The sequence below is a fragment of the Cyprinodon tularosa genome, unplaced genomic scaffold (genome assembly GCF_016077235.1).
Source record: "Cyprinodon tularosa strain WSP-4 unplaced genomic scaffold, ASM1607723v1 ctg208, whole genome shotgun sequence".
Lineage (NCBI taxonomy): Eukaryota > Metazoa > Chordata > Actinopteri > Cyprinodontiformes > Cyprinodontidae > Cyprinodon > Cyprinodon tularosa.
The window spans coordinates 1,013,149-1,031,168 of NW_024038770.1; the positions used below are offsets into that span (position 1 = coordinate 1,013,149).

The 18,020-nt window shown below is 39.4% G+C and overlaps 1 protein-coding gene across 5 annotated transcripts in view; it reads left to right on the forward strand.

The window, feature by feature from the left end:
* The window catches only part of peak1 (pseudopodium-enriched atypical kinase 1), a 126,135-nt gene that overhangs the window by 89,462 nt on the left and 18,653 nt on the right, over window positions 1-18,020 (forward strand). For all 5 annotated transcript variants that reach the window (XM_038285202.1, XM_038285201.1, XM_038285205.1 and 2 more), the window contains one exon: window positions 9,861-13,284. In XM_038285202.1, the coding sequence (XP_038141130.1) occupies window positions 9,968-13,284 (3,317 nt within the window). In that variant the 5' untranslated portion in view covers window positions 9,861-9,967. The remainder of the gene's footprint in view (window positions 1-9,860; window positions 13,285-18,020) is intronic.

An 18,020-nucleotide genomic window follows, 5' to 3' on the forward strand; every position in this document is an offset into this window, starting at 1 on the left:
GTGTTTTCTTTGTCCCCAACATATTTTTTTGCAAACTGCAAAAGTGAATAATTCACCAATTCTTCTTTCCATTTTCCACCAAGGCCAAATTTGTGGAATGCATAATGAGCAATTTTTCTTTCTCCAGTTTCTTTCAATCTGATCTCTGGACTTTGGGTCTCTTGCCATCTTCTTCCATGCCCAGCCTATATGTTCAGTTGAACCGCAACTGCAGCTGGACCGCACACTTTTCCTTTCAGGATGATCCATTGAACCTAGCTCCGCTTTAACCTGAAATTACTCTTAAATTTATTAACCAGGGGTTTAAGAAAAAATTGATTCTCTCAAATATTGCGATATTTCATAATATTGGTATCGATTCAAAATACAGCATGATTTATCTTAAATAAGCCTGTCTGTACTTAAAAAAGTACTGATAGGCAAAACATCCTTTTCAATGTCTTACTTTTATATAATTCTAAACCTTCACCCACTAGTTGGCAGTGCACCGCCAAGGAGCCTTTTATACAGCTGCTCTGTACCAGCAGCAGCAGAGCAACGACAAGTTCTTGTGAGGTTTTCCAGAGCTATATTATTATTATAAAAATCGCAATATGTTATCTTTGTTAATGTATTGGGATAAACGATATCATGTATCGTGATACGTGTTTTATCAATAAATTCTTGCCAATTTGCACCCTATTATGTAAGTTGATGCTTAATTAAAGCAATTAGCTGCACATTATTTTAATTTGGGGTATCAGAGTTGGATGATCGAAAAAGTTATCCTGTGCTTTGGAGTTGTTTTTTGTGTATTTTTTTTTTTCTTTTAATCATAATAATCCCAAAATAGCAAACCGCTCTTACCGTTTCTCAGATTTTTAACTCTAGGGTATGGTACTGTCCGCTGGCTCGATCATATGAAGTATTTTCTTCACTGTGAGCAACAGGTGACCGAGCTAATCTAAATTACTAACACAAGCTATTAAATATTGACTTCAAAGTTCTCAATATTGAAGCCAGATCATTTTTTTTATTTATGCTTTGTTACATTATGGTTTTATCAGTTTACCTCAAACAATTTTACTTTGTACACCACAGCCTGAAATAGTCTCTGATCACCATGGTCTACTTCATAGAGGAATCACACATCAGCCAATGAGGAGATAAAAGCTTATTGTTGCGGCCTTCTGTTCCAAAAAACACCAAAATTTCCAATAAAGGCTGTGGGTAGTAACAGGTGGTTTTTGGTATTGAACGCACTTCCAACTTGACTTATTGTAAAAGCAAAGACAAAAATATTACTAAAAATGTCATTCGACACAGCACCCCGTGTGTTCTTAATTACTCAAATTAATACCAATTAATTTTAACAATTAACAATGTAATCAAAACAATTCCAAATATAAAGAATAATTTAAAATGTTAGTTCTTAATTATCTTGAATATATTCTAGCTACCCAAACAAGAAAACTAAATTGGTGTAAGTTGTGGCATAAATGCCCACAACACTTATGGAGTTTTTTTGTCGTTTTTTTACAGAGAAGTTGCTGTTAAAGTTTTAAAATCCTTTTAATGTGTGGCAGTTGGGTAGCTGTCTGAAATACCGTCTGTGGAAGTCCTGTACCCGTCTTTGTGTGCTGCCAATACAAACCACCAGTCTGTTGTGTTCACAAACATCATTTTGACTGTGCTGGATTGAATGTGCCCTCCAATTTAGTGCTGTGAAATGACACACTCACACATCCTTGCCTCAAACACTGTTATGCAATACCCCCTTCTCCCCTGAAGCCAGTCACAAGGCACTTCTTCCTGAGTCAGAATCAATTTGACCTGCTGGAAAATGGTGCAGAGACAATGTAGCTAAAACATAAGGGTTGCTAAACTCATGGTGACATCTTTGCAATCATTTCCAGACAGCTCTCTATTGCTTGATCTCCTTTAAGATGAGCATTTCTCTAGCATGTCAGCTCAATGAACTATAACTGATGGGATAAATGATAAGAAAGGCCTCAAGTGTAGAAAAGTTTAATTGAAAAAAATGGTCCTGGTGTCAGGATGTAAAACTTTTACACACTTTTCTTTCCGGAAAACGCCTCAAAACATAACAGTAATCATCTGAGTGATAAACAATGATTTCACAAAAGTTGTTGACTGTAATGTATCTTTTAGCGTTTTATGTTCTTCCCTCTCACTTAATTCGAATGATCTAATAAAAATAATAGTACATTTTCTGACACCCTACATTTGCAAATAAATTCAAAGTGTCCAGTCAATATAATGAATAGTGTCTCAAAAACAGGGACCTTAACATGCTAATAAGTTACACCAGTAAAATAGTTAGTTTTATTAAACATCTCAATGTCTGTTGAGCCCTCAGATGTGGAGGTAGTGTCCACTTGGAAATGAATATGGATTCCTAGTCTCCTTTGGTTTGGGATGGAGTCTTGCGAATGTGGAGAAGGTGGGTGTTGGAGCAGTGGGGAATGTGTTTGGGATAGTTACTGTAAGAGTCAGGAGGTCTTTTAACTAAGATGGCATATTGCTTTGCACATGGTGGAAAGTCAGAAGATGAGAGATGTTTTAAGTAATGGGAAGCAAGAGAAGTTAACCATGAACGTTTATTCACATTTATTATTCACATAACATTTATTCACCCATTCACACACACACACACTCACACACTGATGGTGGCAAGCTACATTGTAGCCACAGCTGCCCTGGGGCTCACTGACAGAAGCGGGGCTGCCGTACACTGGGCCGGGCCCTCTGACCACCATCAGTAGACAATGCAGGTGAAGTGTCTTGCCCAAGGACACAACGACACTGAAAGTCAGAGTCGGGGCTTGAACCGTCAACCCTTCGATTTCAGGGCAAACTCCTACATCCAACGCCACTGTCGTGATGGTAGGACAGGAACTGGGTTCCCTCCTAACAACCCAATGGGATTTAAATGGATCTTACAGAGACTTTGTGAGCCCAGGATGCAACTCTGTTGTTACAGCTCCCTAGCCATAGCTTTTGTTTTTTTAATCTTCTTTAGAATGCATCTCACTGTGCTTGTTTGTTAACCTAAAGGCTAGAAAAATGTCCGTGTCATATCCTATTTCCGCTACAGGGAAATAATGTCAGGGATTACGGATCAGAAAATCTTAGGTTAATCTGAACATCTACAAATTCCGAATTTCTACAAAGAAGCTCCTTGCTTTTTGAATAGTTGTGGTGATTTAAGGTTTCATTAGTGTTTGCAATACTGAACAGTTTGCTTTATCTTACGCTAAATTCCTGAACTATTTCTTTGTATTCATATAGTCACACACTGATTTCCATATTATGTCATCCTTCCAGCTTTCCATAAACATAGTTTTGATCCACCAGTCGCTTTCATAAGGAGTACAAATCTGGGGGCTCACGTGTCGGTCTCATGAAGCCTGTGTTTTGGGGGTAGCGGCACAGAGCAGCAGGTGTTGTGCGTTATCTCCTCTGCACAAAACCAGACCCTGTTTGCTGCAATCAGATCAGGAGCAGATGGTCACAGATTGTTTTCCTACCCTGAATCCCATATGCCATCTTAGTCTGCAGTGTTCAGAGAAGTCAAGAAATTGAGACTTTAACAGTTAAAATCCCCCTGAGTAACCCATTTCACTGAAATGTATTTGATTTTTTAAGGTAAATTAGCATTGATTTTCCATATGTGTGGCTGGTATGTAAAGTAATTTGTCTCAAAGATACAAATATCTTTGAGATGCATTTTAAAAGAAAGAGACAAAGGCATCAATGGATTTGGCTACTGGGCTGCATTTACACAGGGAACATTGAAAATGTAGAGTGTAAAATAAAATCTCTAGACTACAAAAGCATCTTAGAGCAAAACTCAACATCAATAACAGGTGCCCCTGCAGGACATAGACCAAAACATGCAGCTAAAAGCACTTAAATGGCTAAGAACCCCCCCTCCCAAAAGAAAACAATGTTGGACCATTCCCAAATGGCTCCCTGTGACCCCAGATGCTAGCCGTATTGAGTGTCAATGTGAAGATCCTAACCCTGCAGCAGAGTAGTGGACCAACCTACCCGATGACAAATGCATCTGAATTTCAGATATAGATAGAATGCTAGAGATGGGTACTTGATCTGGTTGCCCGTTGATCTTAGGCTCTCTTGCCTCTGTAATTGTGAGCCAACATGTCCAACCAGGCACCAGTCCCCTGCAACTTCGCAAAGATAAGGGGGCGTTCTGGCAATGCATGGATGCATACCATTAAAGGAGAAGTCCGGTCAGCCTGGAATAATCAATGTATCATTATCTACACTTAAAACTAATACGTATGTAGTGATTCAATGAATTTGGCGTTAATCAGTAAAAATATTAAAGCAATAATTTTCGTTGCAGTCGCTGAGTCTGGGAGCAACCATTTTTGCCCAAATATAGTAACATCTCACTTCTAACATCTTCCAGCAGTGACGTCACGGTGCGGTAAGCCTAGCGCCATTCTCCCTCGCTTTACAAGCAAAATCAATGGGAGCTACTGGACAGATCTTCAATCCACAACAATTATTTTAGATTTCGGAAAAGGTTTTCACCATTGAAATTTGCGACAGCTATAGTTAAACTGACAATGCCTATGTGCATAGCAGTTGGATGTTGTAATACATTAGGTAAAAGTGAAAAAAGAAAATGTATTTCCCCTTTCCGATTCATGATCCACTACGGGTTCTTCGTATGATTGCCAACTTGAAGAGGGAGAATTTGCCATCGAACTGCTGGCCAGAGAAAAAAACACATAATATGTAGCCCACATTTCAAAGAAGAGGGATTTCAAGATGACTTGGATATTGGCACGTTGTGACAAACACCAGACACAGCACTGGGACCTGATCAACAGCCGATTCGGCACCGTGACGTCACAAACCGCTAGGTGGCAGTAGTGTTCTTTGACGAACATTGATGTCTCCATTCAAATAAAAAATTACTTTTAATTAAAAACATAATTTATTGAACAGTATATAATAATTTCCTATTTAGAATACTTTCAGAAGTTTGAATTCTAAATATGACTGGACTTCTCCTTTTAAACATGCATGTTGCCACAAAAAACAATTATGCAACTACAAAGGTAAAGAAATTGCAGCTCAATAGAAGCACAGATGCAGCAAAATGTGTCCAAAATATTTCTCAAAGGTTATCGCTCCATATTTGTTGGTATCAGAGAGTTCTAGAAGATAATGGCTTCATTGATGCCATCACAATAACAATACAACGTGAATTTGTGATTCCACTACATTTCACAGGAGCTCTAATCAGTTGAAATTTGGTGACTTCAAAGGCCAATGGTTCCCAATAAACTCTTCATGTTCAAGAAATAAGCGTGAGATTGTTCAATCATGTTAAACTAGTGCAACTAGTTGATGCATTCTAGACAGGCTTAACTGGTATAGGGTTTAGTTTAATGTAGTTTGTTTTAATCACAGAAAAACAAAGGAGAAAAAAAGTGATAAAACAGGGTAAAAGTAATAACAGATGTGATGGCATGGTAGACACGAGTAGATTTTTATAAACGATACCAATAAAATTAGAAATCATGGTACAGAATATTAACAACACATAATTATCAAGTATATATTAATTATATAACAAAAATTAAACTTAAAGAAAACATGAAACATTTTCAAAATCCTGCAGTTTTGAATGTAATGATTTTTTCGTTGTACATTTTTGAACATGGAAAATAGAGAGTGTTCCATAAGCTATAAAAAATGGTTCCAGAGAGTTCCTTCTTATGGTCAGCCAAGGATTGTAAAATGAAGAAATGTTTAAAAGGACCATTTTTAAAAACCCACTATCAAATATCTCATTTTGCGTACAAAAGTACAAGTTTGCAAAATATTTCTATGAAATATATGCAGCAAATGCTGATTAGAAAAGTAAGGTCTATGTAAATATTGTTGTTAATCTAACAAAGCACTGTTAAAGCAGCAGGATTTTAATAAAAATATAAAATGTAGTTGTTCAATCAACAATGCAATATTTTTCTACAAAAGATGGAGACAGTTGTACAGATAAAAAATAGAATTATAAACAAAGCTTATAATTTTTGTGATAATACTAAGTGATTTAGTAAAGGTATCCATCAAAGTGTGCCAAAAAAATCATCATCTCTGTCTTTGATACAAAGCAGGATTAATATGTGCTTTCTTGTTGTTTACTATAAATTGTAATCTTACCATCTGCTTTAGCAGCTGAAGAGACTCACCAAAGCAGCCGTGTTTTTAAACCTGTGGCTCTCTGTCCTTGGTCAACCTGAGGAAACGGGAGCCTGTTCTTAGCTCACAGGGGTCCACCTGGTGGGGCCCTCAGCTGCTTACAGCACCTGTTCTTCAGAGATGGTTCTCCAGATACCTTGGAAGAACTGGATGGTTTTTGAAGTATTGTGGACTGTATATCGCCTTCAGTTAGGGACAAATGGTATTGGTATCAGTTTAATAAGTAAAAGCTGGTCAGTATTAACAACCGATGTTTATTTTAATGTAGTTGCTGTTTATGTTTCAGGAGCTGAAGGGATTTGTAATGTGGTGCTCGTTTGGTTATGTGATGCTGAAGCAGCTCAGGATATTGATATCAGCCAAGATTTTCATGTCAGTCATCCCTGACTTAACCCAGTCCACGCATACTGACAATTGGAAAGTTCCTCTTTTTAGGATTCTTCTTAATAAATCTGAGAGATAATTGTGCGTTAAGATCCCAGCAATTATTTCTGAAATATGTAAACTACTCCAAGTGATAATGATAAACCATGCCATGCCGAAAGTTGCTTTATTTTCCTCTTTTCCCCATGTGGTTTTTGTTCCATCATCAAGAAGGACTTTGCCCTATCGAAATGGCCAAGTGACATGAGTTACTCCCATGGCTAACAGAGAGGCTAGTGAATTATAGAAACATAAAAAAAAAAAAAAAACGCTGAGTTTGCTAACTTGCATAATAAGAGAAAAATAAAAAAAAATGGAGAAAAAGTATTTCATGTAAAATATATTTAGTCAGAAAGAGGCTCTGCTTTTTCAAACATTTCTGTGTAGATTTATCCTGTTTTCTTCATTTCACCTCCAATGTTAGCTGTGAGCAGGGAATTGTGATAAACACCTACAGTTCCCACCATGTTAGATTATCAACTGACATCTCTGGTAGAATGTGGCCCTGTTATTTATTGAAGCATGGTGAGAAATAAAATTACTACCAGATTGTGCCTGCTTGTTGATTTCATGTTGAATTAAATCTATGAACAGATGAGAAAACACAAAAAGTCGGTCGTGGATGACAAAAAAGTTTCCATATTCCTCACTCATAGCTTGTGCTTTCATGAAAGGGGCCTGGAGCCTTCTGTAATACCTGATTTTCTATAATATTTATCAGAAAAGAAAGCCATCATTAGTTGCTTTGCATAATTGCATCTAGCTGTTAGAATCATATTCAGAAGATCACATGCAGAGCGTAGAGAGGAAAAAATATATTTCTTCTTGATTGATGCATGATTGCTATTACCTGTTGTAATCTTCCAACGGTAGATACTAATAATGTATCAAACCTAGATTTTCCAACCTGACCGAAGTCTTTTTTTATACCCACAAATACAGAATAAAAATCTGTGTATTTAAGAAAAACATAGTTTTAATTAATAATTTTGATTATATTCTATGATGTGCTGCTAAGAAGATATTGGTGGATTTTAAACATTGAATTTACATTTTTTTTTTTTAATAAAAGAAATTTACAGTTTAAGAACAATTCAAAACAACCAAGGGGACATTTCTGACTTGCAGAACCTTCCATGTTTTCTCACCTGGTTTGTCTGATGGCACTACTGACGTTCCGTAAAAATTCAAAAAATATCCACTGGACTTGGTTTTCAAGATTTGAAGACGTTTCGCCACCTCTCCAGAGAAAGCTTCCTGGAGAGGTGGCGAAACGTCTTCAAATCTTGAAAACCAAGTCCAGTGGATATTTTTTGAATTTTTACGGAATGACTGACCTGGATGACTGAGAACCTTCATCAGCATATCGCACTACTGACGTGTTTTAAATGATATTGTTGGAGTGATGGTCAGGGCTCCCTGGAAGGATGAACACTGTGTGCTGCAGCAGGAGAAATCCTCTCCCACCCTTTACCATGCAGCCTGCAAAGTTCCTGCTGTAGTGTGTCTGCTGCTGGGCGGGATGTTCTCATGTTAATGTCTATCTACACAGGATCTGACTCCAAGACTGATTCAGTCATCTGTTGATATGAGATTAAACATGAGTCATGGCTTCATTTGGAATTGATGTAATATAATAGTTTAAAGGGTGGGTGGTAAACTCCGAACTGAGTTACACTCTTTAAAAGAACAATACCCGAACAATTGTTTTTAGCTTTAATTTTAAATTTTCTTCATGGTTAGGCCTCTGCCAGGAGCTGTTTGGAGGAAGATATAGAAATGTAGCAAGAACTAATTACATAACATGGCTTAAAATATTTGTTTAGGTTCTTAAAGTGAAGATAAGTCTAAATCTACTGGTCTGTATAAGTAAATACAAGTGATTGAGAGTTCAGACTTAATTCTGCTTACCGAAATACATTTTTCTTAGATTTTCTATATCACAAACTGAGCTTTGATATTTAACTCAACATCTTGTTTTCTAAAACAAAGCAATTTCATTAGCACTGCTGCATGGCAGTATTAAGACTTTAGGTGTTGATCGATCAAAGATGAAATATGCAAATATTAGAATTTATGGAAAAAACTTTGGTCATTCAAAAACATCTGCTTGTCTTTTGAGCAAATATAATCTGGGATTAAAAATTTAACAGTTTCAGGCATTTCACAGTTTGACAGAGGCTACCACAGTGTCTGCTGATAAGCCAATAGCAATGCTCCAAGGGAAGTAGGTGTAACATATTGGTTTATAAAAATTATTATGCATTTAAGGTATGTTTATATATACATTCCCTTTTAGCCCATTTGTTGAGATTAATGTTTTTGGATTAATGTTTTTGGATAATTATTTTCTCTATATATATATATATATATATATATATATATATATATATATATATATATATATAATAAAACTAAAATTAGGAGAAAAGAGGAGATAAGTTTTAATTTTCTTTCACATATTATAGAGCTTGATGATCAGGGCAAATTTCATGATCAAAGCCTATGTCAGATGGGTTTTGATCATCTGACATAGGCCATTATACTGAAATGACAGCTCCACCTGACGCAAATTAGTTTGAGCTGATTTAGCTCTGATTGTCTGCAGTTGTAGTAAAATGTTAGGTTAATTAATAGAATACAAGAGCTTACCTGTGTTTTCAGCAGAGTTTTTGTTATGTTTAAGATTGCTTATTTAAATTAAATTCAAATGAGGATTGAAAATGTAGAGCTTTTGTTTATTTATTCAGAAATAAATCAGACATGGTAAAAATTACAACAGTGGTTCCAGGGGAACAGTTTTTCTTGTTGTCTAGCCTTTACACAGGTACCATCTCCTGTCCTTTATTCTCCATGCTATTTCTTATATTTGCCAATTAGTGGGTTAGGAGACAAATCACTGCACTTTAAAAGGGATTCACATTGCAAATGGAGAGTCTGCCACCCTGTGGAGGAATTGTGGTACTGCTTTTACAATAAAACCTCCCTCTTATCTGCACTTCTTACTCTCTGGAGTGCCTTTATTTTATGCGTCTCATTGCTCTGTGTTGCTTGATAAATATTTATTGCTTTTGTCATAAAGAATTACTTTAACAATAGATTATCAAGTGAGTTTTGTTCTCAAGGAAGCACCCGTTATTTTGTTTCCAATTACCTCTAACAGTTTGCAATTCCTTTCCCGTTTTGTGTTTCAGGTGCAGCTTTCATCGTTGTTGTTCTCCAGTCCTTTCCTCTGCGCCCTGGCTTCATGGAGGGATTTCCTGTGCACTGACCTAGCAGGCTGCCCTCTGGACCAGCAGCCATGTCAGCTTGTAGCACCTTCACTGAGCATGTTTGGAAACCAGGCGAGTGCAAGAACTGCTTTAAACCAAAGAGTCTGCACTGTTTGACGCAGAGCAGTGGGGGAAAGCCCCCATCTGAACAGAGGCCACCCTCAAACCAGCAGCAACCCCCCCTTCCTGCAGGATCCAGAGCTAACTCTAACCTTACTGCCAACTCCCAGCGGGTAGGGGGCGGACCTGCACGTCCAGGACACATCCGTCCTCCGGTCGCTAAGAAGCCAACCATTGCTGTTAAACCTACTATGATGCTCCCCAGCTTATCTCCAGGACTGGATTCAGATGGCAATCTTCAACAGCAAACAAATGTTATAGAACAAGATAAAACATCAGCTTTTACTGCCTGGAATCGCAATGGACTGAACTGTAAGAGGCCTGGTGGGCCCAACAATAACAATGAAGGAGAAGATGACAGTGAGGAAATAGAGGGTTATGGACCACTCAGCCCAAGGACGCCCAGTGGAAATAATAACAACAGTGGACTGACGGATGTCCTTAAAGAGATTGCTGGGTTGGGCCCTGGCTCTAGCTCCCTGCTGCTGTCTGGTTCCAAAGACCTGTTTTGGGGGCGAATCAGTAGCTCATATCGAAGGTCCCTGGAAAGAGGCCTTCCAGCTTCTAGCTGCCTGGCTATAGGAAGCAGCAGCACAGAAGGTGGAGCTCAGAAACGAGTGTCACTAAGTGATTGTACAAAGATCATTAGCTCAGAGGGTGGGCGCTACTGCTACCCAGAGTTTTCCAGTGAGGATGAAGATGATGATGAAGATGAGGAGGGTGAAACTGAGAAAGATGAGGAGGAGCATGAGAGCTGGGATGAAAGTGATGAAGAGTTACTAGCCATGGAAATCCGTATGCGAGGCCAGCCACGATTTGCCAATTTCCGTGCTGCGACCTTGTCTCCGGTGCCCTTTGCAGCAGGGAAAAAATGGAATACGGTGCCCCTTCGAAACCGCTCCTTACAGAGAATTTGTGCGGTGGACTACGATGATAGCTATGATGAAATCTTGAATGGATACCCATCCAATGGAAGCCTTCTCCCCTATGGACCTCGTGAGACGCAAAGCAGTGCTTTCCTCTCAAATTCAGAATCCACAACCTCTCCTGAATCATCTTCATCATTGCAAGAAGATTCTCAAACCATTTCCAGTAGTGGAAGCAGTGTGTTTAAAAATGGCTTGCATTCGCCCACATCTTCTAAGGCACCTGTGCTTTGTACAACCCCCCCAAACAAGGAGTCTCCAAAAAGGGCTCTGAGTCCACCTAGGCTGGCCGAGACTCACAAGGCAGTGCTAGCAATTAGATTAGAGGACCAAGATGGTAGGGAAGGGATGCCAATGCCTCAAGCCCTTCCTGGACAACCAGTTACTATAAGCTTCAGCCCTACAGAGGAGCAGGCTAAACCTTATCGTGTAGTTAATTTGGAAAAGTCCCTGATTTGTAAGCCTTACACTGTGGTAGATGTCTCTGCATCAATGGCAAGTAAAGAGGAAAACAAACAAGATCCGTTGCCAAGACCCAAAAACCTACCAAAACCCTCTAGTCCTACATCATTCTGTAGCACCCCTTCAGTCCAGCCCCTTTCTCCTGTGACTCCCATTTCCCCAACTTCTCCTTTAAGATCAGTATCACCTTCATCCATTGCTCTGTCACAAAAGAAAACTGGACAAATACGATACCAAGAAGTATGGACGTCAAGCACAAGTCCTCGTCAGAAGATACCCAGAGTGGATCCAGGGTTTGGGAGTAGTTCTGGCCAGTCCATTGCTCCTCAGTTTTGCAGTCACAAGTCAGCTCCCACTTCTCCCATTGCAGGACTGTCATCCTCTAGAACTGTACCCGTAAAATCTCCAAACCTGTCTGAGATAAAATTCAATAGTTTTAATAATGCTGGCATGCCTCCTTTTCCAATTATTATCAGAGATGAGCCAGCCTATGCCCGGAGCTCCAAGAATGCAGTGAAGGTACCTATTGTTATCAATCCGAGTGCCTATGACAATCTTGCAGTTTACAAGAGTTTCTTGGGCCTCCATGGTGAGCAGTTACAAACAAAAGGGGGTAGTGGTAGGGTTGCAAGCCATACATATGAAGAGATTGGTTCTTCCGAGAGTGTCCAGTCCTCCTCTACAGAGAAAACACTTTCTGGGAAGGCCGCATCAGAGCAAGCTTTGCTTGAGGAGACGAAGTTTCCACTTGAAGTAGTGCCAAGTTTGCAGGGTAGAACCACTACAGATCCAAGCACACTAACAAGCACTGTTAAGAACTCCTCATCTGGGGTCCTCTCTCCCACTACAGCAACAGTTTCTTCTGCCAGTCTTGCCATTGCTGCAAATATAATTAAAACCAGCCCTGCTGCTAATGCTGTTACAAACCCCTACATTAAAAGTGGAAATGATGATGATAAAGTATTAGTTGCACCTACGGGGACAGGTGTAAGTCACAGAGAAGAGGCCAGTGCTGTGCTGTCACAGATTGTAGCATCAATCCAGCCTCCACAGTCTCCTCCAGAGCCCCCCTCAGCACAAACCAAACCCTTGAGCTCTGAGGAGTTATACGCCCTCCCTCCTGATGCCATGAAGGAGACCCTTACACGACCCAAGTCTCTGTTTTCTGGCACTGATAGTTGTCTTTCCAAGCCGAAAAAAGAAAACCCCTCAAAGGTTTTGTCAAAATCCCAGAGTGCGTCTGCTGCTGTCCCACTCGCCAATTCCAGATCAGAGCCCAGTGCGCCCTACCCACCACCGAGGTCCACATCGTCCCCTTATCATGCTTCTAACATACTACAGAGACATTTTGGTAATTGGACAAAGAGCTCCGCCTCCAGCTCCCCATCGCGACCTGGTGAAGGCGAATCGAGCCCCGGTGGGGAGGGGAGACGGATGTCTGCTGAGAGTTCCAAACCTAAAAGATGGATTTCCTTTAAGAGCTTTTTTCGCCGGCGGAAAGATGATGATGATCAGAGAGAGAAGGCAGAGAAAGACAAAGAGAAGGGCAAGCTGGTTGGGCTTGATGGGACTGTCATCCATGTTCTTCCACCACCACCCAACCAACATCAGCACTGGTTCACAGAGGCCAAACCTGAGGATCCCACCCAGAAGCCTACCATTATTTTTACCTACAAACCAGACACAGGTAGCAGCCCTGGTGATGGAGATCTTCGCATAGAGCAGTGTAGAGAAACTGATCTGCTGGCAGAAGAGAGCAGGGACTCTGACCTTTTGGGCCAAGGGGAAACTGTACCATCAGAAGGTGCTGGAGGAGACGCCAGCAGTAAAGACCTCAGGTAATTCTGCTTTTCATTTCTCAATGTCATCAAAGCATTACTCAGTATAGATTTTCTTACTGACTACAAACTATATGGCTGAGTTTGATCTTTCATATTGTTTCATGTTATTTTAGTAAGAAGTTGTTTTTGCAAACTGACTGATCCTATGTCCTGATTTTACATATTCCTGTATCAGTAAAGGTGAGCTAAAACATCTCATTCCCATTAGTTCAGCTATTCCACACAGGTAAACAAAACAACCAGAGTCTCTACTGGTTGGGAAGATTTCTAAGACGCCTTGCAAAAGATTTTACACCATTTTAGCTATTTCACATTTTGTCAAGTTACATTGACAGACTCCATTGTAGTTCATAGGTGGAAGGAAGAGGATGAGGATACCTAGCTGTGAATTCTATTTGTAGATAAATTTGTATATAGGTATTTTTAAATAGTAGATTGTATTTTAATTCAGTCCTCCTTGAGTTGTAGGTGATTTGTAGTTCCACCTCTTGCTGAGATTACGTTTGCAGGTTATAGCTCTACCAGCTCTGCACTTCTAAAGACTGAACTTTTTTACATTTTAATTTACAAAATAACTCAAGTTTAGTCAGCCTGGCTGGAGAGCATCCATAACATCGACTTTCAAAATTTGACTCAGATTTAGTTTTTTTTTTTTTTTAACCACACAATGGATCAAATCAGGGAGAGCTACCAAAATGTTTTTTTTTTTATTATTTGGTAAATTAGGCCTGGATCGATATTTTATATTTTTAAAGTTGAACTTTCTGATAAGTTTTTTTTTTTCAATTTGATCATATGTTAAATGTGCTCAAGCAGTAAAAAAAAAAAAGGAAAGAAGCATGGTTAACTGATCTGACAAATTTTTCAAGGAAACTTTAAATTCCTCATCTCACTAACAAGCTGTTAACATTTTCAGTCTTCAGTCACTCTTCCAAACCTGCTCAGCTTCTGAGCTCATATCTTGTTTTCTTTGCCCTGCTTTTATTCTGGTTTATTTTCTTTATACCCCTGCCATCCTGAACAGTTTTTGGGTTGTGTTCAGATGCCTTCTCATTTTTTTTATTATTTGTTTTCTCTATTTTAGCTCTCCCAGGATTCTCTTTTCTTTGAGCCCAAAGCCAGGAAATATTTTACTCCTCTATCATGTCAAAAGCACGGCCTCATTCTGTCTCATTTCAAACTTTTCAAATTTTTTTCTTCCTGTGGTTTTTGTCTTTTATTTCTTCCTAGATTTTTAGTAATTTAATTTCTTTTTCACTTTATCACTAGTCGCAGGAAACTCCAGTATGTCTAGTTATGCTATTTATATCTCACTGCCTGTCTGCTTATGATATCTGATGTATTAGGGCTCTCAGCATGCAGTAAAGGACCCGCTGTAGGAGTAATTAAGTCTTATTAAGATTCAGATCTCCCCCAGAACGATAGACTGCCCTCTGATTAGACTCTGCTGCAGCATTAAAGCTGATCTTTCACCATTTTCACACAGTGGCATCCCAGTAGGCAACATGAAACTCTCAGACTTAACACAGACAGTAAAGGGAAATATCACACCCAGTTTAATCAGTAGGACTCTCTACTCACTTACCGCTGACTTTCTGGGTGCTTCAGCCAATCCTGATTTGTTAGCTGTGAAAGAAACCATAATTTCTTCGAGTTATCCTTAAAAAGCTACAGTAGCTCAGAGATCACCTCGTATGACAGCCTACTTTCACAATATTACTGTACCTGAACAAAAAAAATAATGCATTGTCTGGATGGACCTGCTTGTGTTTAAAATAGAAAATCAAATATAACTCCACTTCCGCAAAAACATGCAAAATATATAAGCAGTTATAAACAATGTATATGGCACATTTTAAATTTGATTGACCAGAGAAGGATCTGGGATAGTTTCTGCCAAACTTTACATGTAGTTCACAGGAGCTTGTTGTGCAGAGCGTAGTACATAGTGTGCTGGTAAAGACTCTGCCGATGGCCCTGCAGTCGGCTCTTTAATCGATCTGCCACTTTGAGGTTGCTTTTACAGCTTCCCTTTAAATGGAGGAAGCGGAGCTACTCACTTCTTTTCACTCCACATCGATTTCTTAATATTACCAAACAGCCAAATTGTTTTTTCTTTGCGTAAGCTGAAAGAATGGCTACTTTTAGCTGATCAGTAGTGTGGGGGAGGGGCAGCACTTAATAAATAAGTTTGTTCTGATTATTTTTCTTGTATCTAATGGAAAAAAAACTCATGTTGAAGACGGTGAGTTTTTAAAAACTTGGTATACCTTTACAATGATAACAGGTTCACCTCTGTTCATACTGTACAGGTTCCATAATCAGTTTGTTCTCTTCTTGTTCCTACTAAAGGTGTTTTATGTAGAGCTGTTTGCTGAGGTGATAAACAAACATTAGCTCAGTTACCCTGGTTTTCTATAAATCATTAATATAAGTCATTTTCCTACTTTAAACCTGCGTAAAACAATGCTAAATAATTCAATTAGAGACATTTTAAAACCTGAGGCAGGTCTCATCCTTTCAGGTGGGAAACGAGGGGTTAACTCAGGAGAGTTTTTTTCTATTCGTGTTTTATTGGTGAACAGTGGGCGTGATCTTAAGGGCTGGGCAGCACACTTTACCTTCAACAGGTAAGAACTCTCACAGAGGGACAGACTGAGAAGAAGACATGCAGGAAAAGAGTTTGTTCCTCTGAGTCAGACCTGGTTTGGCATAGAATGTGATTTCTCCTGCCGTTTTGTTCAGAGTTTTCAGATGGGAAGCTGTGTGAGCCAGTACAGCGGGTAAGATCTGGCTCTTATCTTTTTACACGCCTTTGAAACCTGTGACCAACTCTGGTCAGTGGTTTACTGTAGACTTAGCTGGGAGGAATGAGTGTGTTTTCTTTCTTTCTTTTTTCTTTTTGTTCCGTTTCCATCCTCTGGACATGTGCAGCAGAGTTCTGAGAATGAGGGAGGCTGTTTCATGCTGTCTGAACAAGTCAGATCCTGACACTGAAGTGTGTAGCAGCCATTAAGGTATTCATTGTGTCAAGGACCTGGGAAGAAAAATGTATGGATGTTTTGTTCAGTATTTATTCATATTAATGGTCTTTAGACTTTAGGGATCTTTCAGGCAGTATTACAGCTTTTTGTCAATCATTCATATTTCAGCTCAGTTTTTCTTATATGCTTGAATAAAAAACAAGGAAGAATCAATGAGGAAATATAATTAATCAGCAACAAAAAAGCAGAAGTCAATTAAACATCTTCTGTGGTTAATTGTAGTGTTTTCTTTTTACCCTCTTCAGCTTTCATGTTTACTCTCTCAGCCGCTTTAGTAACCACCCACCTGCTAATGCTGGAATCCTGCATTAGCACTAGGAATGTGTCGCTCTGTGTTGATCAGCTGCCTTTTAAAGGCTCCAAGATTGTTTATGGCCTGCGGGAACATATCTGAAGCAAGTCAGATGATGAGAGGTTTTTCTCAGACTCACTGTCTGCCGAGGATAAAGGCAAAATTGGCAGAGTGTGGGGATGAACTGTTGGAGCATGTCTTTTCTGATCTTTTGGTCATACATGTGTCAAAAAATGAACAGCTTTTTATGGTAAGATGGTACATTAAACCCAACCCTCTTGATGTGTAATTTTAGGGACTTTCGCCCTGTATTCACATCATTAGTCACATCTGTAGCATCCTGAATCAGATGTGCCACAGTACAGGAAATGATACAGGATTCTGGTTTATTGCTGTTATTGTGCCCTTCCTATGGACAGAGGGTGGGGGAATGACGGTTCAAACTTAGCTTTAATAGAAAATAGTTTACATCAAACAGTACGTTGTTACCGTGCTTGGAAAGTAGAAAGGGTTCGAGTCTACAGGAGGGTTCAATGCCACCCAGAGCTACAATATACCTGGACGATCTTTGGGAAATATCAAGCTAAAGAGACTTTAGCCATTAGGTCGTTATACTGATTCAGGCTGGAGGGAAAAGAAGAGTTTTCATTTTATTTACAAAACCCAGTTAGTTTTTCTTTAAGGTAACGTCATGTTTCCTCAGGGTTCCTGTTCCTCAGGTACACCTTCCTTGCATGTTGTAGACAGGACTTTGTTCCAGCACACCTGATTCAAGTTAAGGCTCCTCCTTGACAATGAAGTGCTGCAGAGGCCTGTTAATTATCTTTTTTTTTTTGGGTCTGATACAACAAGAAAACTCCTTAAATATGCAGGACAGGGGTCCCTGATAAACAGGGTTGGAAACCACTGGCCAACTGGTTATGTTTAAGAAGGATTCTAGGTGGGACAGAATAATGGTATGGAGTCTTTTCATTTGATTGGCACATTCCAGTATTTTAGACATAAGGCTAATGTTGGTAACAAGTGGGAAGTTGCTCACATTGTCAGAGTTTAGTCCAGGCTGTTTGAATATGGGGGTCACAGCATCTAGTTTGAGTTTTGGGGACTGAACCAGAGTGAAGAGGAGTGATTCGTGCAGAATTTACAGAGAGATGCCGATGGTCCTTCAAAAACTTGGATGGGATGGGGTCCGGAGCACATGTGGATCTACGCATGCCTGCAATGGACTGTTTGGACCGTTCCACTGATGGGAGAAACTGAGTGGGGAGATTTGGATGAGGGTGATAGTATTCATGACCACAAAATGGTGTTTTTGTTCCTTTGGAAAAATGACAGAAAGAAATTGCACTTATTTACTGTGAAAAATTTGGAGATCTTGTCACTTCTTTAAGGAGTTT